Raw genomic sequence first — 26,580 nt, 5'->3', positions numbered from 1 at the left:
TCTCCCCATCAAATAACTATTTGGAATTCAGCTCGTTACTTTAAATGAAAGAAAATTTGAATCCCTTCTCAGACAGAATTATTTCCTATGCACTCCTGAACCCCTTGGTTTTTGTATTCAAAATTAGCAACAAAATCTTGACTGATTTTTTTTTTATATATATATATTAATATGAAATATTAGCATTTTTGTGTTGCTTCCCATGGCAAATATGAACATCCTTGAAAAGCAAAAAGTCTTAATATCTTATGCAAATTTGCAGAAGTAAATGTGTCTTGTTTTAAGGATATTTTTACTAGAAAAAAAAACAAGACAAATGAATTAATAAAATGATTTTTTTTTGTATTGCTGTCTATTTATGCAGATGTCATTTTAGTTGAACGTTTGCCCATCTTCAATGCAACATCAAAACTTTCCTTATTGAATCATTCACCAGATGTTTTTGCAACATTTGATTAAAAATTAAAAAGTAAATTTGCTTATTTTAAGATTTGACACAAAAAAAAAGATTAAATGCAGTGCTTTCCAGATGATGCATATTTTCACAGAGATCTACTAAGGATAATTACATAAAATTGTAACATTTATTTACAAAGCACTGAACTTGGCACTTCATAAAAGTTTTGTCTGTATGCCACAGGAACATAACCATAGCTATTTACAACAAAAATCATAAATAAATAAAAGAGCTTCCAAGCTTCAGTGCGTGAATGGTGCCATTTTTCTTGTTGTCGGTCTCTCACTCAGTAGTTCATTCACACTAAACTAAAAAAATAAAAGAGCATATATAATTCATTCATATATATATTTTGTCATATCTTAATTTCCATATATTGTATTTACACAATGTGATCTCAACAGAGTTTGGCAATCTGAATACAAAGTCATACATTTTCAAAGTTTGTGCTGCCACTAAACTGACAGAGCGTTTAAATGATTAAAAGTCTGATCAGAAACTTAGATCCTGTCATTTGGTCACACGGCGGCATTCTCCATGCCAGCTGTTATATTAAATAATTTTCAAAACTATGGAATTTCAGTGTTTATAGTTTACAATATAGATACAGTATATGGACTTCTTCGCCCATATAGTCATACAAAAATATGCCATGTCCAGCCTCTCCACAATTGTGAATAGATTCGATGAAATGATCATTGTTCATTAACATGCATGGGCATTTGTCCAATGTAGTTATTCAGCAAAACTTTCTTAGTAAAAGTTAACAATGTGACAAGAGAGAACCACAGTCAAGCAATACATCATCCGCACTTGAATATAAAAAACGTTCACCTTAATTTTCCAACATCAATATCTGCTGGAAAATGTATTAGATTAGCTCTGAGGTTGATTATTTCCCCCTTGGAAATACAATGAAAAAAGGGGGAAAATTTTTTCGTTCCAATGCAAATTTGGATCTCACATTTGCTGTCATGTTCATTCTCAACTCTTATTTGCACCCTCCTGCTGTCTGTGAAACTGACAGAACATAAAGTGGCCATGAACCATGGCATATTTCATATTTAACCAGCATTGTCCTGAAAAGCACTGCTGCAACGATTACAGCAATGAATCAGCAGCTAGATGGACAGATCTGTCATCAAGTGGAAGCCTAAATCACAGAGACTAAGCTCCTTGCGTTATCTCTGAGATTTCTTTACCATCCAATGGCGCATAGTGGTTTCACTTGTTCCCTGAACAGTCATTTGTAGAGTTTGTTTAAGGCCGAGTTAAATCTTAAATAGACTGGCAAAGATTTCCACTGTCAAACAAAAAGAAATTAATAAAATAAAAAAACAAAACAAAAAGGAAGTAAATGCACATTTTCCTTCCATGCAAGGACCGTTCCTTGAGATGTTCCATAAATTATATCAACAGAAAAACACAAATCAAAGTATTGCTTTCCTAAGGGCCTTGTCGAGAATTACAACACAAAGTGAATGCAAGCACACAAACAATAAAACATTTGTGTGGTTAGTGGTTATTTAACATACTCAGATAAGTGGTGTATATAATAGAATTATAATGTAATTTTATCTATGTACATATGCATACACACTCTTGTGTGGGTGTAGGATACATGTGCATGTAGAATAAATCTGACGCCATTATTTTTCACTGCAAATTCTGTCTGCAAGTTGGAATTAAGTCACATACTCTTACACATACGGCTTGAAGCTATTATTCAGAGACTGTCAAATCATTGGGCAAACGATTGTCTGTCCAAGACTGGACTTCACTGTTGATTGATATCTTGGCAGACGAATTACTCCGTGAAATGTTTAATCTAGTTCCAAGGTGTCTCTCAAAGCTGTAGACCATTCCCTTAGGCTTGGTATATTATACAGCTTTCACGCTGCTCCACATGGAAAACAGAAAAAATGCCCTGCAAAACCTCTCAAAAAAGTGCTTTCAACTAGTTTGATGTCTTTGAGACCTTTCTCCAAACCAGGACAACTTGTCACTTATCCTCTCTTTTTGCCTTCCACTCATTCACTGTTCTCAGACTGGTGAGAGATATTCTGCATGGTCGTGACAGTTTTTACCCCTTACAGGTGTAAACTTCTTCTCTTTGTGTGCACTGTTTGCATTCAACATAGCAGCACCAGCGCACCTGGCACTGACACGGTCTCGTCACCACCCGGCTCTGAGTGTTGTGGCCCCTGCCGCAGCAGATGGCCTCACAGTTCTTATCCTTGTAGCATTTGCGGGCCATGGTGCCTGCTGAATACTTGCTAGGCCTGCAAAAACTAGGCGAGTCCTCGATGTGAAGTAGGTCAAGGGTGCGGGGAATGAGGTCCGGTCGAGGGCCCGGAGGGGGCTGCTGCCCTTGGGATCGGGTCTGGGAGATCTCCCCCTCCCCAGTCGCCTCATTGGTGGAGCTGACCACTCTGATTGAAGTCTCGTAGCGCTGCTTGAGCTGCTTGCCGATTTCGTGGAAGGGTGCCAGCTGCCTCCAGCATGTTTGCACGGTACACGAGCCCGAAACTCCATGACACTTACAGGTGGTCTCCACCCCCGCCTTGATCACCTGTGCGGGACAAATGTTAAAAGTAGTCAGACTACACACATCAAAGGAATTACATTCGAGATTTTTACCAAACATCAACATTTACGTCTCCAATTATCTCAGCAGACACAGCACAGCGCTCAGCTGCGATACATCAAAGACGCAGTAAGTGCAGTGTTTACCAAACCCTTATGTTGCCGCTCTTATTGATAAATCTGAATGGGTCAGTTAAACAGATGGGCAACGCTATTTACAAAACAAGTATTTCAAAAGCACATTGAAGCAGTGATTTTGATGTTCCCACATATTTTGATTGCTTTTACCCTTCCCAAACAAAGACCAAAGATATAATACAGGCCATCGAGGAGTAGGGCGTTATCGTCATTCTTACCTAACTGCCATAATTATGGTTTTATCAAAAGCACCATCAGTTGTCATTAAAAAGCGGTGCTTTAAAATATGTCTGTTATATACAATTTTAAGAAAAGGTAAACTAAATATGTAATTATGATAGCCTTGGTAACTTTAATTTCAGTCACAAGACGCTAAGTGTGTCACAACCCAGGACTGTTTGTTGTGTTTTCACTCCCCATGTGCTCTGTGACCTAGGTTCTGTCTGTGTCTGATTGTGTCATCATGTTCAGGTGTGTCTCATCAATTATCATCCCTATATAAGGCTGCGTTTACACTTGGCATTAACATGCGACCTGTATCTGGATGTTGTCCACATACACATTGAAAAGACAAGTATAAACGTGCATCTGAACGGAATGTTATCCGATCAGCATGTCCTGGTCCAGAGGTAGTCGAGGATGCATTGTGATCAGATCTCAGTGTAATGTAAACGCAATCCAGCCATCGTGTCTGAATTCGCAGGTCGACATCACACAAAACGCCGCTCCCTCTCTCCCAAACTGTCAGAAGAACAGAGCACTAGTGAGACTCGTACATTTATTCAGTGAAATATTCACTATTCGGCCATCGTGTCTGCATTCGCAGGTCGACATCACGCAAAATGCCGCTCCCTCTCTCCCAAACTGTCAGAAGAACAGAGCACTAGTGAGACTCGTACATTTATTCAGTGAAATATTCACTATTCGACCACTTCAGGTCGACTTTGCACCACAGACTTATTTGAATATTGCGCGGGAAATACAGATCCAATCGGTTATCCAGATCGAGAAGTTAGCTGATGTTACCAAGTGTAAACACGCCATGTCCTGATTGACTGATGATCCGATCTGCTTCATCAGATCACGGTGATCGCATGTTAATGCCAAGTGTAAACGCAGCCTTGTATTCAGTTCAGTGTTTCTTTGTCCAGTATTACATTTGAATTGGTGTGTGTCGACCCCTCATCTCTGTGGATTATCTTCGTCCTGGATTCTATTAAAATACTTGTTGAACTTATCTTCGTCTTTGTGTGCCTTCCTCGACAAAACCTTGACAAAGTGGGGGTTTCCTGGTGGTTTTTAAGCATCACTGATATATGTAATATATTTTAAACTGTCATTCTTGGTTTTACCAGTACAAGTTGCATTCTGTTTTACACAATGATTAAAAAGCGGTGCTTTAAAATATGTCTGTTATATACAATTTTAAGAAAAGGTAAACTAAATATGTAATTATGATAGCCTTGGTAACTTTAATTTCAGTCACAAGACGCTAAGTGTGTCACAACCCAGGACTGTTTGTTGTGTTTTCACTCCCCATGTGCTCTGTGACCTAGGTTCTGTCTGTGTCTGATTGTGTCATCATGTTCAGGTGTGTCTCATCAATTATCATCCCTATATAAGGCTGCGTTTACACTTGGCATTAACATGCGACCTGTATCTGGATGTTGTCCACATACACATTGAAAAGACAAGTATAAACGTGCATCTGAACGGAATGTTATCCGATCAGCGTGTCCTGGTCCAGAGGTAGTCGAGGATGCATTGTGATCAGATCTCAGTGTAATGTAAACGCAATCCAGCCATCGTGTCTGAATTCGCAGGTCGACATCACACAAAACGCCGCTCCCTCTCTCCCAAACTGTCAGAAGAACAGAGCACTAGTGAGACTCGTACATTTATTCAGTGAAATATTCACTATTCGACCACTTCAGGTCGACTTTGCACCACAGACTTATTTAAATATTGCGTGGGAAATACAGATCCAATCGGTTATCCAGATCGAGAAGTTAGCTGATGCTACCAAGTGTAAACACGCCATGTCCTGATTGACTGATGATCCGATCTGCTTCATCAGATCACGGTGATCGCATGTTAATGCCAAGTGTAAACGCAGCCTTGTATTCAGTTCAGTGTTTCTTTGTCCAGTATTACATTTGAATTGGTGTGTGTCGACCCCTCATCTCTGTGGATTATCTTCGTCCTGGATTCTATTAAAATACTTGTTGAACTTATCTTCGTCTTTGTGTGCCTTCCTCGACAAAACCTTGACAAAGTGGAGGTTTCCTGGTGGTTTTTAAGCATCACTGATATATGTAATATATTTTAAACTGTCATTCTTGGTTTTACCAGTACAAGTTGCATTCTGTTTTACACAATGCAATTACAAAATGGAAAATGTCATAATTTGGAAACAAAACAATGACTATATCATTGTGTCCTTAAAAAGCGTATACTGTTAAAGTGAAAAAACATAAATCCAATGTCTTCCTTGCTAATTCAGTTCTATGCATTGCCCAAACTATCTGTGACACACAACACTTGTTGCTTGGTTTTTATTATTTTATATTATTTATATTTGATTTATATGTTGCATCATGCTGTGTAGCTCCTTTGTGAAACTGCATCTTGCTCCACAGTTGTATAATACAGTTTTTCTGAATTGCTCAAACACATTTCTTGAAACCATCACTCATTTTCTCAAAACCTTAAACACAAATCCAAATACTCAAACTAAATTCACGAAACCTCTGACTCTTCCATTAAAATCAAACAATCACTGCAAAACCATTTCACTTGCACTCAAAATCAAACAGTGCTCTCAGATCACACACACGAGTCAATAAAATAAACATACAGAGCATTCATTAGACACTACAGAGAAAAATGGAGAACAGCATCCAGAACATTAAAGAAAAAAAAGTATATTGTATTGAGTAAACAATTTTGCAATTCTGTAAAAAAGTATAGTAATTGCAACTGAGTAAGGTGAATATATTGTATAGGCCAACTGTATGTACTGCAAGAATAGTATTGTGCTGAATATTGAATAGTACTGAATGTTTGTATATATTCAGCACTTGGATACTGCAAAAATACTGCAGTCCAACTGCATAGGTCAAAGAGGTCAAATAAAACTCTAAATGAATAGCATGTTACAGTACACTCAAATACTGTAAGTTGTGCAATTGTAAAATCAGGGTCAATGAGAGATTCATTCTGTCTCAGCATCATGTCTTTGCGCTTGAGTCCGGCCTGAGCACTTTGTCCACATCACAAGTAATGTTGTCTTTTTTGCTAGACAAAGAGAAAAAAAACGTCTGACAGATCCAGCCTTGATGACACTCTCTAAACCTTCCTCTTTCTCTCCTCATCCTCTTCCTCCACTTCTTACATGTACGCTTCCTCCTCTCCTTCTCAGATTGTTTCCATCTATAGTTCGTATCATCATTCAGTCACCTGTGCCACTTGTGCACTCTGAACTGGCTCATATTTTGTACAGTTGGTTTGATCACATCTTTAGAAACAAGTGTGAACAATTTTGAATCGTTGTGTGTAAACGATGACAATTGTGCTTTAGTTGTGTTTAACTTTTGTGCACAAATGCATCACAGTGTGACAAGTGTTTAAGTGAATGAGAATGTGTTTAGAGTTTTGCAAAAAGAGTGCATGAGATTTGCTAATAGAGCCTAACTGCCTGAACGTGTTTAAGGTTTAGCAGAAAGAGTGCTTTATTCGACAAATTGGTTTAAGCTTGTGAGAATTTAGTTCAGAGATTGGGGTTTAGTGTTTTAGCAATTCAGAAAAACTGTAAACATTACAGGTTTTTTACAAACATTTTTTGGCACTAATATCAGAACAGTGATGTCATTTTTTTTTAAACGCTAAACACAAAACTCACAACTTTACTCCAATTGCTTGGATACAAAACCTAAAGCTAAGCTCATTTGTTCACTAAACTAAAATCACCTATTCAAACTATTTAGATTTTTTTCAGAATTATCCCTAAGTTGACCTATTTTGTATAGATTTACTGAAAAACTAACACCTATTTAGGTGTTCAGCTACATCTAATTGTTTTGATAGTATTTAGTTTTTTATTACAATGGGTTTCAATGTGGTAGTATTCTAAATTGCTGCCTTATTCAGTTCTGTATGTTTGGTTTTGAACTTAAGTTTAACAGTTTTTAAAAGAGTGTATAACCAATGCAAATTGGCCTGTTGGTTGGTAGTTTTGGTGGTAGTTGTGTTTGAGTGAGAAAATAATTAATGTAATTTGAAAGCTGTAGTCATTGAAAGCATTTTGTGCCAAAGCAATGAAAAATTATCCACAGTTTTGCCCACATAGACTGTTGTTGTGCTCACTGTGTGAAGAATTTTGATAAAGCGAACTAACAACTGAGATGGGTCATAGTGATCGTAAAAACGGTAGCATTTCAATTGTATTCAGTTGAATTACAATTTCAAAATGCAATTTACACATTACATTGGAGATGACTGTTAATGAGATGCTGAGATGATTAATTTCATTACAATGATTTAACCTTCAATCAACTGCTCAAAATGATTGATTTTATGGAAACTAAAGAATATTCTGTAATTAGAAATTAGACTGTAATAAGGACACATTAAAATAAATGTTTTCAGATTTGAAAAAAAAAAATGTTTTGCGGTCCCTCAACCCTTGTTTTTTCTCCACTGCAGTTGGACTTTTACTGGGCTTTAGTGTTTTGTTTATTTGTTTGTTTGTTTTGTAGCTACTAAAATCATTTTTGCCTTGATTCAAAGAAACCGATGTTATGATTTGATTGTATTTAATCAATACTGTATATTTCAAGCAGAATTTGTTTCAAGATTCCACTGTCTGTAGTATTCTCTCTTCTAGTCTGTTTACAGTGATGTATTTATGTAGTGCCATAATAAAATACGTATCACATATTTTGTACTACAATATTTAATGACTGTACAAACAACTACACAGTAAAACTGTCTGAATCTTGGGTGATCTAAATGAATGTTCCGATGATATTTCATAATAAATAATATATCAGTTATTTAGCTATTTTTTTTCTTTTAATATATGAATGTACAATGCAAAATTGAACACTAGGTACTGACGACCATTTTGAATTTTGTGTCTAAAGTTTTGAAAAAAGACATCAAGTTTCTGAAATTAGTGTCAATGTGAAAACAGTTGTAATAAATGATAGACAAATGTTTTAAATTGAGAAGAGATGCCATAAAACCATAAAACTGAACTGCTGACAGAGGTAGCTACTTAAATTTCACCGCAGTCTTTGATCCATTCAACATTTCTGTAAGAATGTGAACTTTAAGATATGCATATAAAAGGTGCTGTCTGGACATTTTGTGTTAAACAAGTGGTGGACTAGTTCAACAGAAACTGCAAATCCACCACAATGGAAGGAGAGGAAAACGTGTAACATCAGCTTTAAAAATGCAGGTGATGCCGAGGCTAGCACATTCCAAGTTTGTTCTCCATATGGGATTTGACCCCAAACCCCGTCCACCTCCTTACATGTGCAGATGGACCAAAATATGCAGTGCTGTAAATCTCTTATCGCAGACAATATGGCCTGAGGACGACTACTTGAGATGGACTGAGCAAAGAGGGCAAGTCTGCTGAGCGCTGCTGTAATTTATATTCATTCTACAACTAAAACTAACAATATGAGACAATCTATTGGTGCCAGACCTGTAGTTTACTTTGGATCTCTGTTATGGGTCTTTTTCTGTTCCTTCTTTTTTTGTTTTTACACTTACGAGGGCCTCAATGTTACCTCGGCTCTTTCTCCTACCAGAAACAATGGAAGACTTGGACAAACTCAGTGCACTTTAGACTGTAAGGGAAACCAAACCTTGATTAATGGGCACTTATTATAAATTACTGAATTAAATAGTCAATTTAAGTGATTTAAAATGGGACCTTTACAGACTATTTGAGTGTGTGCAGATGGACCAAAATTTGCAATGCTGTAAATCTCTTATCGCAGACAAAATGGCCTGAGGACGACTACTTGAGATGGACTGAGCAAAGAGGGCAAGTCTGCTGAGCGCTGCTGTAATTTATATTCATTCTACAACTAAAACTAACAATATGAGACAATCTATTGGTGCCAGACCTGTAGTTTACTTTGGATCTCTGTTATGGGTCTTTTTCTGTTCCTTCTTTTTTTGTTTTTACACTTACGAGGGCCTCAATGTTACCTCGGCTCTTTCTCCTACCAGAAACAATGGAAGACTTGGACAAACTCAGTGCACTTTAGACTGTAAGGGAAACCAAACCTTGATTAATGGGCACTTATTATAAATTACTGAATTAAATAGTCAATTTAAGTGATTTAAAATGGGTGAGTGAAAGAAAGAAAGAAAGAAAGAAAGAAAGAAAGAAAGAAAGCTAAACGGTTCAATCACTTTACAGTATACTGTATGCAGATAACTTCATGTTTCTCATTCATGTTTCTGTCACACAACATTTCTCACATTATTTATGATTCCCATGATCCCCATACTTTTTAATATATCTTAGTAGCCTACCTTTATCCCTACATTGTTGTTGTGCATATCTATCCGGGCGCGGAGATCCTTGTTGGACCTCTTACCCAGGAAGTCTTTGACAAATTTGTTGCTGTACTTGAGGTTGTCTCCACAGCCTCCCCACTGCCAAGCCTTGCGGTTCTCCAGGTCAGGAGCCTCGTCACAGGTGCAGCGCTCCATGCGGCCAGCGCTGCAGGCTTTGGCCATGGCGTGGGTCAGGCCTGCTGAAGAGATGGCATAGAGGAATGCCGTCTCCTTGAAGCCTGTGTGGAACATGGAGATTACGATGCAGCCAATAGTTAATTCCTGACCTTCAATCCTGTGATTTTACAGGGAATGCTAGTAACAGTTCCAAGCCCCCCCCTGTACTTACTTTTGTTCAGCAAGGACACATTAAATGAATGACAGTAAAGACATTTATGATGTCACAAAAGATTTCTATTTTCACATGAATACTTTGTTCATCAAAGAAACCTGAAAAAAACTAAACCTGAAAAAAAAGTATCATAAGCAGTTATATTTAATTTAAATAGTCCACTTTAGACATTCTACCAACTAGTAATTTTGCAACTATACGTCAACTAAGGGTATGTTTACAAGACAACAATTTACTGCAAAATGGAAAAGTTTTTCCTTTACTTTTTTGAAAAGTTTCTCATACAGGCGACAATATTGCGAAAACAATCGCTGTTCTCATGGAACTGAAAACGATTAAACTGCTTTATTAAGCATGCCAGGCCAGTAGTTGGCGATGTCACTTTGTAAAGAAACTCGCGCATGCCTATAGACTGAACACATAATATGTGTGCCCATGACGTCACTGTTTTCACAAATTCACGTTTTTATAGTTTACACGGAAACTATACTGGTATTGTTTTCAAAAACTTGCTCTTTGAAACCCTATTTCAAAAGGTTGCGTTTTCCTACCCAGGCTCATTGGAAATACGTGCCTCTATCTACATTTCTGCAAAACTCTAAATATTTACCTTCATACAAATCGCTGCAGTTTCCAGTTGAAATGAACACTAGAGGCAGTAAAACTTTTTCCCTAAGAAAGCCTAAATTTCACACAATTCCTGCACAATATTGTGTTGTGACTTCAAAACACTTCTGACATGCTGCGAGATTTGAAAACTGATACTTTTGAACGTTAGCATCACATATACAGCTTCATATATTGGTTTTATAATGTAGTAGGTTTGCTCAGTAGCTCACACAATACGGCGTTGCACTTGTGAAGTGAAGCGCTCCGGTACGGAGGTTCACCGGTACAATCCCGTGAAACTACGGTTCAACAAAACAGCTCAAACCTGTGTAGAAGGAAGTAAAAATAGCACAGTTGTATTAGCGAATGTGTTTTTCTATAACTTTTGCATACGTTAACACTATCAGGCTAGTTTAGGTTGGGTTGGGTGTAGGGCAGAGGTGCCCAAACTTTTTCTTATGAAGGGCCAAAAATCCAACTTGACTGAGGGCTGGAAATAAGAATTGCATTATACCAAACTGTATTATATTAAACTTTTATTAAATTATATGTATTATAGTACATTTTCTAAGGTCCCCATCATTTATGAGTTCATAATATTTGAAAAAGAATAAATAAAAAAATTTATATATATTACTCTGTAATCTGCTTAACTAATGCAGTTTTATTTTCAAAATGTTATAGTTCAATTAAACTTATAGTACAATGAAAACATAGAAACACTCCCATTTATAGTACAATAGAGTTCAATGCCTAATACAGCTATTCGAGATAAAAGCAATACAGCCATATGCTTGCAAAATCAGTGACCTCTAATGAGAGACATGAAGCCGGTCCTTATTTTTCAAATGTTTTCCATTAATGCATTATTAACGCATTATTTTCCATATTAACACATTATTATTATTATTATTTTGCTATATGAAGAGACTTTCCAAAAGTGCTGATATTTCAGCAGTATCAGCACTGGGACTGTCAGTCAATGCAGTTACATTGTTACACAAGTAGGTGGTGGCAAGGAACTGTCTTTATGAGTAGTCATCGTTAAACCGATCTGTTCATTTAACTAATACACATAAAAATGCTGATTCATTCATGAATGAAACATGGTGTTGAAATTAGTGAGGAAGTGTGTTTTTATTAAGAGACTGAAAATTGTTCCCTGTTTCCCCCAATGTAAAAAGTGCTGTGACCGTATTAAAAAAGAAATATTTACTGTACCTGCTGTGTTGGTCTTTGTCTAGAAAAGTTAAGTTTGGGATCTTCAGGGGGGTATTCCAAAAAGCAGGTTATGTGACATACCCGGGTATGTTTGAGGATAAGCGAGCGGATAACCTCAGCTTTCGGTTCCAAAACAGAGGTTACTTTCAGGGTTTGTAAGTAACCATAGTAACTTGCTCTCTGAAGATAACCTGCTCCGGAGCAGGTTATGTTCCAGGGTTAGTTCACTTCAGCACACGTGTGATCTACTGACGAGCCTTCAGTGGGTGTGACAGATAGCGCACAACATTATATAATATTACAATATGTAATATAGCCTATTTTATATATATATGATATGTTAATGATGAAGCGCTAATATAAGCAATAAATAAGGTCATATATTATTCTAATATGGTTATTATATTTATTTTATTGGCATATATAACAGTTATCTTTATAAATTATAAAACACTGACAAGGTAATGTTTAATTTATTATATATATTTATTTATTACATTTTATATTATCATCTCAGAGAAGCAGCCAGAGACTCACCGCGCCTTCAAAAAAATCCAACTGAGGTGCGTAGACCAAAAAAGGTTACCCAAAGGTGAAGAGCTTGAAAAAAGTCAGCACACTCAAACATCAAAGCATCACAAGCGAGATGAGAACAATGTAAGCAATTTACTGAATGAAACAAGGCAAACGTTTCGGTCACATGTTGACCATTTTCAATGCCAAGCTAACAGTGTTAGAACTAGAAGCCATCTTAATTTGAGGAATCACATGGTAATTAAAGAGATCACATGATCAATCAGAGATTAAAAAAAAAAATCTGTGTGTGTGTCCTGATTGATCATGGGATCTCTTTAATTACCATGTGATTCCTCAAATTAAGATGGCTTCTAGTTCTAACACTGTTAGCTTGGCATTGAAAATGGTCAACATGTGACCGAAACGTTTGCCTTGTTTCATTCAGTAAATTGCTTATATTATCATCTCACACATGGATCGTCATTTTCTGTCTAAATTCTAAATCAAAATACATTTCTGATATGATTTAATATATAATTAGCATCAAACAAACAATATAATTCATATTCTCAAGGATTAAAAATTAAACGAAAAAAAAAAGATTGCACAACCATCAATTAGGTGGCGATATGCACTAAGCTTGTGAACTGAACAAAAGAAGAAGAAAGAAACAGCATGGTGAGCTTTTTCTTAGTGTCCGTTTCCATGGTGACTCATGGATTCGTCGCTCTGTTGAGAATGTCTTGAGCCTTAACCAGGAACATACTCTGAGTTGAATGAACTTACTCCCGGACGCGTTTTTGGAACCACATACCTCGAGTAAGCAAGGTTTGGGGTTAATCAACCGAAAGTTCAGGGTTTAGCTGACGGTAAGTTAACCGTGCTGTCTGGAATACACCCCTGAAGAGAATCACTTCCTGTTTGTTTTTCCTTTTGTAACACTTCAAATAAAAAGCCACTATGTTGGTAAAATTGACTCTTCTCTAAAGTGTAATTTTTTATGAACTGGGACAGGAGAGGAGATTCGCATAATTGGATCCAAGTCCTTATATTTTCCTTTTATTTCCATAATAAAATATGCGAAATATGCAATAAAGTACAAAATATCGATTTTGCAGAAACGTTGCCACAAGCACATATTTTCAGTGAGCCTGGGTTGGCATTTTCAGACCTACAAAATGCTGTTATGTAAATGAATGGCCAAAAGGCATAAAAAGTTTTCTGTTTTTAATTGAAAACAGTGTTGTGTAAACAGCCTCTAGCTCTCATTAGAGTATTAGACTTTCAGGTTATGGTTAGGGTTAGTAAAATAAGTTTACCTGTACATGCATTTACCCATAGTCAGTAGACCATCAATATTGTGTAGGCATTGTATAGATCGCACACTACTTACCTCTCTTTAAAATGTTAGCCCTGTAGCGGCCCTCTAAGGTGCAGTTCCATCTCTCAAAGCGAAACTGATATTGGCACTCTAAGGCACTCATGCTGATGGCCTCCATTAGAGTCTCAGCCACGCCAGGGTCCCGTCTGCACATTCTGCGCTGTTTCTTCTCCAGTTTGAGTCGATCACACAGCTTGTAGTGTGCCTTGCCCGCCCTTTCGTCTGGCTGTGAGCTCAGTGGCAAAATGGACAGGGGTTCATTACCTGTTAGCCTACAAAAGAGAGCAATAAAATCACTGTTACTGAGGAATTGTTTAAAGGCTATTTTTTAATGTTATATATGAACATCGGAAGAGATGTGTCAGCCAGTAGCCTTTACCATTTAGAAAGGGTGTCCCAGACAAAGACCAAAGTCCAAAATGGACCAAAATGATACATTTACTGTAATATACCATTACCGTGATATAAATGTACTCATACCATGGCATATGATTTGGATAGTTCCACCAACCCCTGAGCCTAGTTTTTGCAAGCATGCTTCAACACATTGAGCCAAGCTGTTTTTTGGCCAATGCTAGTTCAAGTCTTGAGAAGTTCAAGAAATCCAATACAACAGACAAACAGTTTGTGATCTGTCTATATTGCACTGAAGTTCAATGGGTTATACAACTTTGTACTGAGGACTGCATATTGCAATGGCAATGAATCAGATTTTGTAAGAGGAAAATGAGAAAAATCCAAATTCACCCTCAAATCACCCAACTCTGTTTGTTACTACTTGGCAAGGCAGAGTACATCACAAATCAATAACATGCATTGGGGGCAATGTCGTAAGAGAAAATTCTGGTCCCAAATTTACGTTTTCTTTCATTTCTTTTTTTTCTGAAATTACAGCTGTTCTTACAGTTTTTTACAACAGCTAGGACATATTTCTCAATACTGAAGACACTTTTTCAAAACTCTTCACACAGTTCTCCTAACCATCTTTCAGTTTCAACTCGACACAGCAGTTCATTTCACATTCAAAATGCACTAAAACTACCAAAACACTTCTATAATGTCTCAAATCAAGGCATTCTTACATGACACTTGAAAAGGTTTTCACCAAACAAACACACCCTGATAGCACACATACATCACAGAGACGTCTATTTGACGTCTGCATTTACATCTGCAAGACGTATTTTTTAGAGTGTTTGCTCATCTGCAATACATCTATAGGACGTTTCCTATCAGATGTCAAATAGACATTTAGAAAATGTCTTTAAGATGTTTATGATTTAGAATGTATGTAAAACTGACATCTTAGAGACGTCTATCAGATGTTTGTACACAGCAGCTGCTTTAAAGGGATAGTTCACCCAAAAATGAAAATTCTGTCATCATTTACTCACCCTCAAGTAGTTCCAAACCCGTATAAATGTCTTTGTTCTTCCGAACAGAAAGAGAGATATTTTGAAGAAAGTTTGTAACCAGGCTGTTTTGGGGCACCATTGACTTCCATAGTAGGAGAAAAAAATACTATGGAAGTCAATGGTGCCCCAGAACTGCTCTGTTTCCCACATTCTTCAGAATATCTTCCTTTGTGTTCTGCAGAACAAAGACATTCATACAGGTTTGAAACTACTTGAGGGTGAGTAAATGATGACAGAATTTTCATTTTTGGGTGAACTATCCCTTTAAGCGATCTTTAAGCGACATCTTGTAGACGTACGTGTGCTATCTGGGCTTTATCACTCGTAACACAACAACCTAAAAAACACTAACAACAGGCAGCACTACACAATATTTTGTTTTGTAAAATGTCTTTACAAAACAAGAATCATACTCTCTACTGTTTATAATTCACTGCAGTATATGTTACATGGTCCATGTTTACATTACAGTGCAAAATTATTCCTAAGTTTTCCCCTTTTGTATAGATGGTAATGAAAGTGAAACACTTGTGAAGATGTTCAGCTACATGCAACTGCTTTGATGGTATTTGATTTTTTACATTCAGAATTGAATCTTATTCATTTTTGTACTGTGCTAGGATTTTAACTTAAGTTTTACAGTTTTGAAAACAGTATGTAAGCGTGCAAATTAGCTTGTAGTACATCAAGTTTTGGTGGTGTTTGTGTCGAAGTGAGAAAATAATTCATGTAATTTGACAGATGTCATCAATGAATGCATTTTGTGCCAAAGGAATGATAAATTATCCACAGTTTAGCCCACATAGATTGATGTTGTGCTTGCTGTGTGAAGAGTTTTGAAAAAGTGCCCTAAGTATTGAGAAATGTGTTCTAGCAATTGTAAAAAACTGTAATCGAGTAACGCCAGTCAAAACTCTGATGAGCTGATAAGCTGCAGAGGTAGACCCGTATGTTTATTAGTTTATAGTGGCGCCCTTCCAAAACAAAACTGATTGTGTGGAATATCATATCACGGTCTCTGAGTCCAATACTGACAATAGTTATTATAGACTGAGTGTGTGTGAAGCCGCGGTCACACTGGACCTCCTGTATGCAAACTTTCTACAAGCACTGCAATGAACAGGATATAATGTCACACTCCAGGGCTTTAGTTATTTATTAATAATGCAACACATAAATTCAAAATGTGAACATACATAATCTATACATAACACTGCAATCCATTGCAGCTTGAATATTTTAATTAAGTCAAGTGGTCCCTCTTTGATGTTTAGATTGACCTGTGAGGAGAAGACTTTGGACCAATAGACAGAGTTCACCAAACTTGAACTTCTGTACGCAGTAGAATGCAGTATTTCTTTTCGTGAGCTTGTGTTGCTTGTGTACATACATTAGATAACATCAACAACAATCATAGAAATATCAGCAACCAAACTAAGAACAAATAAACACACATATACTTATTTAGCAGTATTTAGCCAATGTCTCGTGTTTTAGACATGGTGTAGGCAGCATGCGATGGAGCAGCACCTCTATTGTCAATTTATTTTAGAGCATGCAAGCATAAAACACACTGGCTGGGTCTGCCGCATAGCTGGCGAACATCTAACCAGCATTCTGCGGTTTGTGACGAGGAGAGCTGAGAGTTACTTTCATAACACATACAGGGGACAAGACTGTCAGCTAATGACCATATTGGTCACACCAATTGACAGCACTGGCAGGGCAGTAGCTCATTATGTGTAATTTCTGGGTTCCTTTTACACATTCAATGAGAGGCAAAGAAATAAATGGATTTACAAAACTCACAGACTCAGGTCTTAAAACACATATGTTATTATAGTGAAGATTATAGCTTTAAATCTGCCACTTTTGTCTTCTAATATAAGTGCTGGCTATTATTAACTACAACCTAGGGGTTGCCCAGAAAACATACATCAACAGAGCAGCAGATGTTGATGTTAATGACAGCACTGGAGGTTTCCAGAAGTATTCTGCTCTGATCACTTTAATATAATTTGGCTGAGGATGTCAAGACACCAAGTTTTTTGGCACTAGATACTGATTCTTTTCATGCAGCTAGATTTCCAAATGTTCATGCAGTATATTCTGAGCTTGAAAAGGAGCTGCCTCATAAGGAAATCATGACATAAAAACATGTTTATTCAGTTGCTCAAAGGTGACTTCATGCAAAAATATAAGGGGGTCCACTTGTGTTTTTATTCAGTTGTAACCTTCAGGCTTGTTGTGACATCTGGTTAAGAAAATGGGGGGATTCTGGGGGTTGGGGGGGGGGGGGGTGGTAACCCTAACATTAAGTGAATGTGTGGGGTGCTCAGAAATGACCACAAAGTTCTTGATCGTTTCATGAATGAGCTTGACCTATGTGGTCACATACTACTTGGCGATATTGTCTGAACATTTTCGAGTCAAGTCGAGTTAATGGCTGATTATGAGGTGTATGCCAAAACGCTGTCTTACATTATTTGTCATCTCTTGAAAACACAAGGGGTTCAGGGTTCAGGTTGTTCGAATACTTTGCTGTCAAGAAACCGCAACTGCATAATCCAATTAGGACATTAGACACGCTTGTGGCTTGCCTGTGTGATCCTGTAATATCCTGCCTCGCAGAGAGACCACCCTCAACGTACCAACATACTACGGTTCTCTGGAAATGGAAAAAAGGAATGTTCGATTCCTCAGCAAAGTGTATCTTTCCATCATAACTACATCCTCATATAGTGGCTATGATATACTTGCAATTTCTTCTACAAGTTTTAGTTCCAGCTCAGACGTGAAGGCAGACTGTAAGTGTAACCTCAATATGCATACAAGTGCAATGACGCTTCTGCAGCGAAGCTGACAAAATAAAATATATAATGCAAATGGTCATGAGAGCCAAAAATACAGTCTACAGGTTTCATTCCAAGTACTAAAGGGAAATTCTGAACACATAACAGATTTAAACAGGTGGCTGCAAATGTCTGTGAGACATTTCTCTCGGGAGCCCTGACGAGGCATGAGTTCAGCATGTTTAAATGAACACAAACACAATATTGTAAGCTGAAGCTAAGTGTAAGGAATCTGTTTACTGCAGCAATTTGACATCTATTGACAAGTTATGGAACAGAAACTAGGCAAGCAAAGACCTGCAAAAGCATATTAACAACACCCACATCCATAGCTTATTTTATAATGACAGTTTATCCCTCTGCAACAGAGCCGTGTTTAACGTTACAAGCGAACTTCATTCATTACTACCTAAGAAATGCTCAATGTACACATTTGATATAAACTTCAATCACTCCCAAGTAACCATTGCTTAATTATTATCAAATACCAAAGACACAATTAAACTAATTTAAGCTTTAAAATATGCATTGTTCATGGCTGTACTGATTCATTAGCTTTATACTTTCTAATAGAAGTGCCTGAAACTTTAGTAATGCAATCATTGTATGAGGCCCAAAACATACTGTGCAAAAGTATGTGAACACAAACACTTCTAGCTTATGTTACATTGCATGGGGTACCATTTGTAATGCAACTGAAGTACTCGTTGCCACACGAGCTGAGAGGGTGGACATACTGTCATTTTTCTTTTTCAAGTCAACTACTGTCATGGCGGAGCAACTTAATTACAAATTTCTTGCATAAAGTTTGTTTCTGGCCCAAAGCAAAACATATTCATTCAGTCCTTTAAAAAGGATTAAGAGTTCATTATCAGCCGATAACATACACACCAGAGGCATGTTGGGCCGTATGAATTCAAGCAACTGAGAACAAACTGACAGATCTCACAGAAACAAAACAACAATTTCATGTCTGGCCTCTGAGAAGACTTTGAGACATGCTTCTATCTGAAACACAAAAGCTACTATGGAACTGGAGAGCTGCCAGAGACACTGAGCTCCACTAATCCCTGGGCTACTGGCGATGGCTTACAGCCCAGTATTTTTAGCCTTTTACCCAGAGTGCTGGAGGGCAAGCCTGGATGTGTGAGAATGGAGAGCAGTCAAGTATTCAAGCTTTTGAAAGATGAAGTCACCTCAACTATGTGTGAGCTTTTATGTGTGTTCTTTTTCCAAAACTGTATAGATTTGACAGACTGCTCAGAGTCTCTACAGTATGTCAATAGAGACTAGCAATAAATCTTACATTGAAGTTTTATCTCTGGACAAACCTTTGACTTCTTCAAGCAATATATCACCCAAAAAGGAAACTTGCCATTGCATTATTTACTAAACCTCATGCAGTTCCAAAACCATGTTTTGTTGTTTCCACAGCACACAAAAAAAGAGACTGTTTGAAGAATCTTTTCACAGCTCTTTTCTATACAGCTCATTTTCATAACAAGACGTTATGACTCTAAAATCTTAGTCTCCATTTGGCATATTTAAAATGGTGCATGTTATGGTAACTGTATGGTAAAATGTTTATTAAAATTATGTTTCAATATCAAATTCTTTATAAGGAATAAAATCAGACAAAAATTGTAAGAAAGAAAGAAATACATAAATCATACTTTTTTTCAGACTTTCCAGCTTATCCACATGCACATTTGGAATAAACAAATCGGCTGTTTTAACTGTTAGACAGGACTTATTAAGAACTTAATTATAAGGGTGACATGTTGAGTGTTGCAAAACTTTGATCAAAAAGACAATTATCTCTTTAAAATTTTAGGTAGGACTACACCCAGAATATTGTGTGTATTGAGTGTACATCTTCCATTCATATTATGAATAATTGTGTTAAAGCACTATAGGTTGTCACTGCTGTCAAGGAAGATTCCACTCAACAATATGTCTGGATGCATTATTATTATTTTTTAATTGCTTTGGTACTAATTTACACACACAACTTAGTACTAATTGCACAACAGGTCATGAAAAAATCATGTTGTTTAAACATTCAGATGATCACTATGTTCAAACTGTGTATGTGTGTGTTTCAGAGAGAGAGAGATTTGTAAGTCGTGAACACAGAGCAGGATATAGTATACGGAGGAAACAAACAATGACTGTATGCATCAGACTGATCAGAGATGCATCCGTACGAAGGAGTCCGATGGTTTTGTGCTAGAACAGAATTTGCTGCCAATATGGTAAATATATAACAATAAATAGGGTAAATGTCAAGGTCTCTTGTTCTTCTAAATCAGAAATGCTCAATCCTGCTTCTGGAGATCCACCTTCTCAGAAAATGTAGTTCCAACCCTGCTCTAACACACCTGTCATTTTCGTGTGAACTTAAATACCTTGACTGACTGGTTAAAGTCTTTTTGAGATTAGTGCTGGAACTAGACATCGCAGGAAAGTAAGGTTATGTCTAGAACCTCATTCTTTTGAACTCTCGTGAGATTCATATTTGCTGCTGCAAAGTTAGGGTTATGGAACTGCAAATTTGAATTCCAGAATCAATCAAAACCAGACTAGCGTGCTAACTTTTCTGAGAAGTCAGCTGAACACATCTGATACATACAAATTTAAGCCTTTTTTACAACAGAAAATACGAGGAAAAACTGAGGAAACACACACACAAAGGCAAATGCAAATATAACAGCTAAACAGTTTAACTATCAAACATTAAAAAAAGAACCAACCGATATCAACCCACCATATCAAATAAGAACCAATTATTAAACTGATGAAGTATACACTGGCGATCAGCCACAACATTAAACCACTGAAAGCAGCAGGTGAACAGCCAGCCAGTTCTTGAATTTCATGTGTTGAATGCAGGAAAAATGGGCAAGTGAAAAGTGACAAGGGCCAAATAGTGATGGCTAAACGACTGGGTCATAACATTTCCAAAATGGCAAGCCTTGTGGGTTGTATGCAGTGGTTAGTACCAAAAATAGTGCAAGGAAGGTCAACCAATGAACCAATGACAGTGTCATGGGCGCCCAAGGCTCATTGATGCACGTGGGGAGCGAAGGCTACCCCGTCTGGTCAGATTACACAGAAGAGCTATTGTAGCTCAAATTGCTGAAAACTTAACTTAATGCTGGCCATGACAGAAAGACGTCAGAACAAACAGAGTTCCCAAAATGACCGCTGAGCATCTGGGCCCAAGAGTGTCAGAATTGGACCATGGAGTAACAAAAGAAGGTTGCCAGGTCTGATGAATCATGCTGTCTTTTAAATTAGCTGGATGGCCGAGTGCATGTATTGTTTACCTAGGGAAGAGATGCATTATGTTACTATGACATGTACCACTTACCTAAAGATTGTTGCAGACCACGAACACCCCTTCATAGATCTCAATCCATTTGTGTAACTATAGGATGTGCTGGACCAAGTAATCCATGGAAGCCTCACCCTCACAATTTACAGGACTCAAAGGAATAATTTAACCAAAAATGAAAATTATCCCATAATTTACCCTCAAAGCCATCCTAGGTGTATATGCCTTTCTTCTTTCAGATGAAAACAATCAGCATTATATTAAATAATATCCTGGCTTTTCCCATCTTTGTAATGGCAGTGAATGGTGCCCGAGTTTTTGAAGCTCCAAAAAGCACATTCATCCATCAAGTAATCCATACGACTCCAGTGGGTTTATGAATGCATTCTGAAGCGAAGCAATGGGTTTTTGTAAGAAAAAAAAATCCATATTTAAAACTTTGTAAACTATTATCATTAACACATCATCATAAATGTGAACACCGGTACAAAGAACGTGAAATAATCTAAGGGTCCATAGAAATACTCAAAATAAGAGTCTCTGGACACTAAAAAACACAGAATACATGTGACCAAATCCTTACCACAGTTTGAGTCATTTTCAACCACATAGACCACAATATAATAATTCTGTCTGATATTTGTCTTGTCTGTGTACCGAGATGTTACTACTTGAAACAAAATTTTAGACTATTTAATATTTTTAGTTTATATATTTTGAGAACAGCCAACTCTTGCTTCAAATGAAGCCGGCTAATATTTATATTTTATTAAGTTGTAAATGCATATTATAGATCGTATTGTGAACTATTCACCCATGTCTGTTTGTATATAAAAAAAATTGACTTCGTAATATTTAATCAAAATGACATAAATTGCTCTTCAAGTAAAAACTATAGACTTACATTAGAACGTTCAGGCGATGTACGTTCAGGCGATGTACACTAAATACACTATAGCTAGATCTAAATTTGGAGGATCATTTATACCATTGTTATATATTGCCATATCAACCAGCTCTAAAAAGCAATCTATGTTAAAGATTTAAGACATTAAAGGCATAGCATTATGACTTACTGTAAAGCTTCTTTTGAAAAGATGTGCAATGTGTAAAGCGTTATACAAATACATTTGACCTGACTCATATTATGAGTCCCAGACCATTTACAGGTTTTATTACAAGTGTTCATATACGGCATGAGATTCTAACAGCACTGGTGTGTTATCTTTAGGGTTGTATGATTTTTCACCGCTTTTTCCATCATGCTCTCTCACAAGAGTCGTTGTTGCAGTTCTGTCACTCAGCGCTTTGGGGCTTGTTTGCCCCTTTTTTATTACTGTCAGCACTTCATATTACCCGTGACATAACCATCATATGCATTTTCCGTGGTGAGGGTTGAACTAAAATGGTTCATTACACACTATGGAGGTTCTTTCCAGGTTCCTTAAAGTTGTTGTTTGTTCTAAACTCTGTTGTCTGTCTGTTCAGCATATTTGTGATTAGAGCTTGCAATAAAGTGTTTATGAATATTAAAATCAACAAAATGAATAATGGATGAGCACCACAGTAGATTTCAAAGATGAAACTGAGCAAATGATGCCCTTGTCTGTAAACCTGAGGATTTACTAAGTCAAATACTAAAGATACTGCATACGGACTGTATTGGTTCTCACATGTGGCACCAAATTAATGTTATGAGTTTTGGTCACACGTCACTTAAGGTGAGTGTGAGAGTGTCAAATGACCCCTCTCTCTTTTACCTCGGGTACCAGCTAAGGAATTTCACCTTAACGGTAAAAGAACAATCAAGGAAGTAAATAAAAGGTAAATTGGGGGAAGTTTGTCAGCTGAGCAATCTGGCCTCTTACTTAACTATCAACACAAGGAAGACACAAGTGTAATAAAAGGAATTTTATTAACAAAAAACATAGACAAGGGTAACTAACACAACTACAAATTGAATACCTTTTTATGGATAAAGACAAAAGGGCATAACATTTTTAAATGCAAGCAATTGAGTTGGAAGTTACTACGGCAGTTTATATAGAGTAATCGGTACATTTATATATGGGTGGCTATTCTCTATCAGACATATTGCAAGGCAAGGGACTAAGGAATTTACAGTTGTTCACACTTGGGGATAAGAATCAGGGAGAAACAAACAGTTCCTTCTCGTCAAGAGCTTTTATCTGAATGCAAAAGGCATCTGTTAATGTTGTCCGCAGAAACACGATCACACTGAACTGCAACTTGGGGTTTCAAACTTTGCCATTCTCTGTGCTTGCTGTCCACGACATGACAAATGAGTGACATTCCATTCACAAGCTCAAGATCATGACCTTCTGTTAAACAGTTCTTTGCATGCACCATAACGGTAAGTGTTGCATGTGAGCTATGAAATTGTTTGGCTCACGAACAACATGATGTCAGAAGAGAAGAGATCATTTGGGAAAAGAAAAGGCTCCTGTGGGAGAGGAAAGGTCAGTGGATAACATAAAATACCTGATGTTGTTCATAGGATGGGAGAGAGATTATAGAAAACAGATGTGAAGAAACAGTATAACTAATCACACTCAAAATCCTGACAGTTTGAGATATGGACTACTAAACAAAAGTTCAGGAGGAGCTTGTTTATCATATGCTTACATCACTCCCGCGACCTTCAACATGCCTTCAAATCTTTAAAGTTAACTTTTTTTAAAACTGTACTTGCTGATAATATTAATGAAATAAAATGCCGCTTAAGTGTACTGAGAGTATGACTATGTTTCTTGACACTTTTAAAAAGTGCACTTTGTAACAGTCAAATTAAAAGCTTCATTTTAAAGTACATTTTAAATCTTTATGTTTGAATAATCATTTGTTGTGCTTTAAAAAGGTAGACTTATTTTGATGTGTTGACTAACATAGTATGTAAAGTACAGTTTATTTGGTATTACATTTAAAGTTAATATGTATTTTAAAAGTACTTTTAAAAACTGTAATTGTAAACATATTGAAATACACAACATACAAGTTTCAATAGAAATTAATTTTGAGTGTATTTTAGTTCACCATAGCTTCTTGTACAGTAAGTACATTCAGCAATACACTTGAACAATATTTCAAAGACAACATAAGTAATTATGAAATTACGTATAAAGATGTACTTAAGTCCTACATGAGGGGGTAAAAAAACACTCTTAAGTTCAACTGTCACGTTTATGTTCTGTTCCATGTACTCTTATTTTGATATGTGTATCTATTTCCTTTCCTCTCTGTTTCCTTTGTTTAGTTCCTGTTTACTTAGATGCCCTTGTTTGTTTGCCCTAGTGTGTTCTTACTTGTTGCCATAGCTACACATTGTGTACACCAGTGTCTCATTTGGTTTCATGTTTGTTCCCATGCACACTAAATATAATCCTAAATTAATTTGCTCCACACCAACCGCTGACAAAGGAACGGATTTTAAAAATGGATCCAACAGCAGTACGGATTCTCCTCCTCTGACAGGAGATTGCTCCGTTGAGTACAAAACACAGGATTTTTTTAGATGTGGCTCACCTTGTCCAATACACCAATGACAGCCTCTGTGTATTTTTCCCGGATGGGACTCAGTGCTTAGACGAGAGCATATCTGCTCAGAGATGGTCCTTAAGGGACCCTTAGTGAGTAGTTGGACTGGGTGCTTGTCCTTTGTGCATCCGCCTTCATCCCAGCTCACCCTCCTGAGATCATCTAGCCTCTCCCCAAGCCTGCAACAGACCCAGAGCCACAGCCCACACCCACCAGGGTCGTAGTGCCAAAATTAACACCTACAATGAAGCAAGAGTCCATTCTTGCCATGGAGCTAGAGCCTGCAGCCACTGCCGTCCCAGAGGCAGAGCCTGATGCCATGACGGAGCTGACGCTTGCTGAAATGTTTGTCCCGGAGCTCACAGAGCTGGATGCTCAGGACTATGTTCCTGCATATGTTCCCACCCCCAAGATGGCTCTCTCCCTGCCAGTTCCATCTGAGGTTTTTTGCTTTCACTTTCTGCACTTTCTGGACCATCCTCCAGTCTCCTGGCTCCTTCGTCTCCACTGCTCCCTTCCAATCTTCTGGCTCCTCCTTCCTCACTTGCTCAGCCTGACTCCCTGACTTTGTCTTTCAGCTCTGACTTGGCCCTAGATTCACCCACCTCCACTGTAGTCTGTCATCCCTTTGGCTCCTTGGTTCCCTCCAGCTTCATTTGGTTCTCCAGCCTACCCGACTCAGTTTCCCTTCCCCCGGCTATGACTTGCAGCAGTATTGGGACCCATTTCTATTTAGCATGCAACAAATGTTTTATTTTGCACTTGATGTGTCATTATTAGTGACAAGAATAGTTGCTAAAAATTTAATCTGACCATCCAAGATTTAATAAATCCTTTATTAATGTGTTTTAAACTTCAAACCATTGCTTCATGCTGAGATATATCTATCCATAGTGTCCTCTATCCATAATATTGATTTCTCCAGTGAAAAAGTCATCTCATCTGAATCAGGAGAGAAATATGCACAGATCAAGCACTGTTTACAAACAAGAACAATCCCAAAAAAATTCTAAACAAATATATCAGAGGATTTTGACATGAGACAACAACAGAAGATGGACTTTTTCACTGGAGAAAGCTTATGCTTACTAAGCTTATTATGAATTATGGACTAGCCTATATTAAAATGGTTAATGATGAATTTGTTTCTCACAAGCAAACCTCTTTTCACTTCACAAGACATTAATTTATGGATTTGAGATTATTGTGATGTTTTTATCAGCTGTTTGGACTCTCATTCTAATAGCATTTGAATGGCACCCATTCAGTACAGAGGATCCATTGATGAGCTAAATTTCTCCAAATCTGTTCCAATGAAGAAACAAACTCTACATGTCCGTAAACAAACTACACAGCAACACTCAATGTCACTGCTTTGGTCCCACCACAAAAACAAGTCCTCACACACACAAGACAGTTAACAGTCTTGAACCTAGACAAAGCGAACTTGCTTTCAACACGTTTGGACTTGCTGTTTGTGTGGTCTCCCGGCTGGCAAGTCAGGGTCCCCAATTACTTCAAATGCATGCCAATCATCCCCCCCAGCTGTTGACCCCAAACAAAGCCTTTTCTCAGACAC

The 26,580-nt window shown here is 37.3% G+C and overlaps 1 protein-coding gene across 1 annotated transcript in view; it reads right to left on the bottom strand.

Annotated features, from left to right (window-relative positions):
• Nucleotides 1–948: 948 nt before the first annotated feature.
• The window catches only part of LOC107558013 (protein Wnt-9a-like), a 37,486-nt gene continuing 11,854 nt past the window's right edge, over nt 949–26,580 (bottom strand). The window contains exons 2-4 of the mRNA XM_016241613.1: nt 13,855–14,114; nt 9,740–10,002; nt 949–3,029 (exon numbers count right to left, since the gene is read on the bottom strand). Of these exons, the coding sequence (XP_016097099.1) occupies nt 2,541–3,029; nt 9,740–10,002; nt 13,855–14,114 (1,012 nt within the window). The 3' untranslated portion in view covers nt 949–2,540. The remainder of the gene's footprint in view (nt 3,030–9,739; nt 10,003–13,854; nt 14,115–26,580) is intronic.

This window comes from Sinocyclocheilus grahami, unplaced genomic scaffold (genome assembly GCF_001515645.1).
Source record: "Sinocyclocheilus grahami isolate Dianchi unplaced genomic scaffold, SAMN03320097.WGS_v1.1 scaffold628.1, whole genome shotgun sequence".
Lineage (NCBI taxonomy): Eukaryota > Metazoa > Chordata > Actinopteri > Cypriniformes > Cyprinidae > Sinocyclocheilus > Sinocyclocheilus grahami.
Note: the sequence above shows the minus strand (reverse complement) of the source record. Positions and strands in the feature narration are given on the sequence as shown.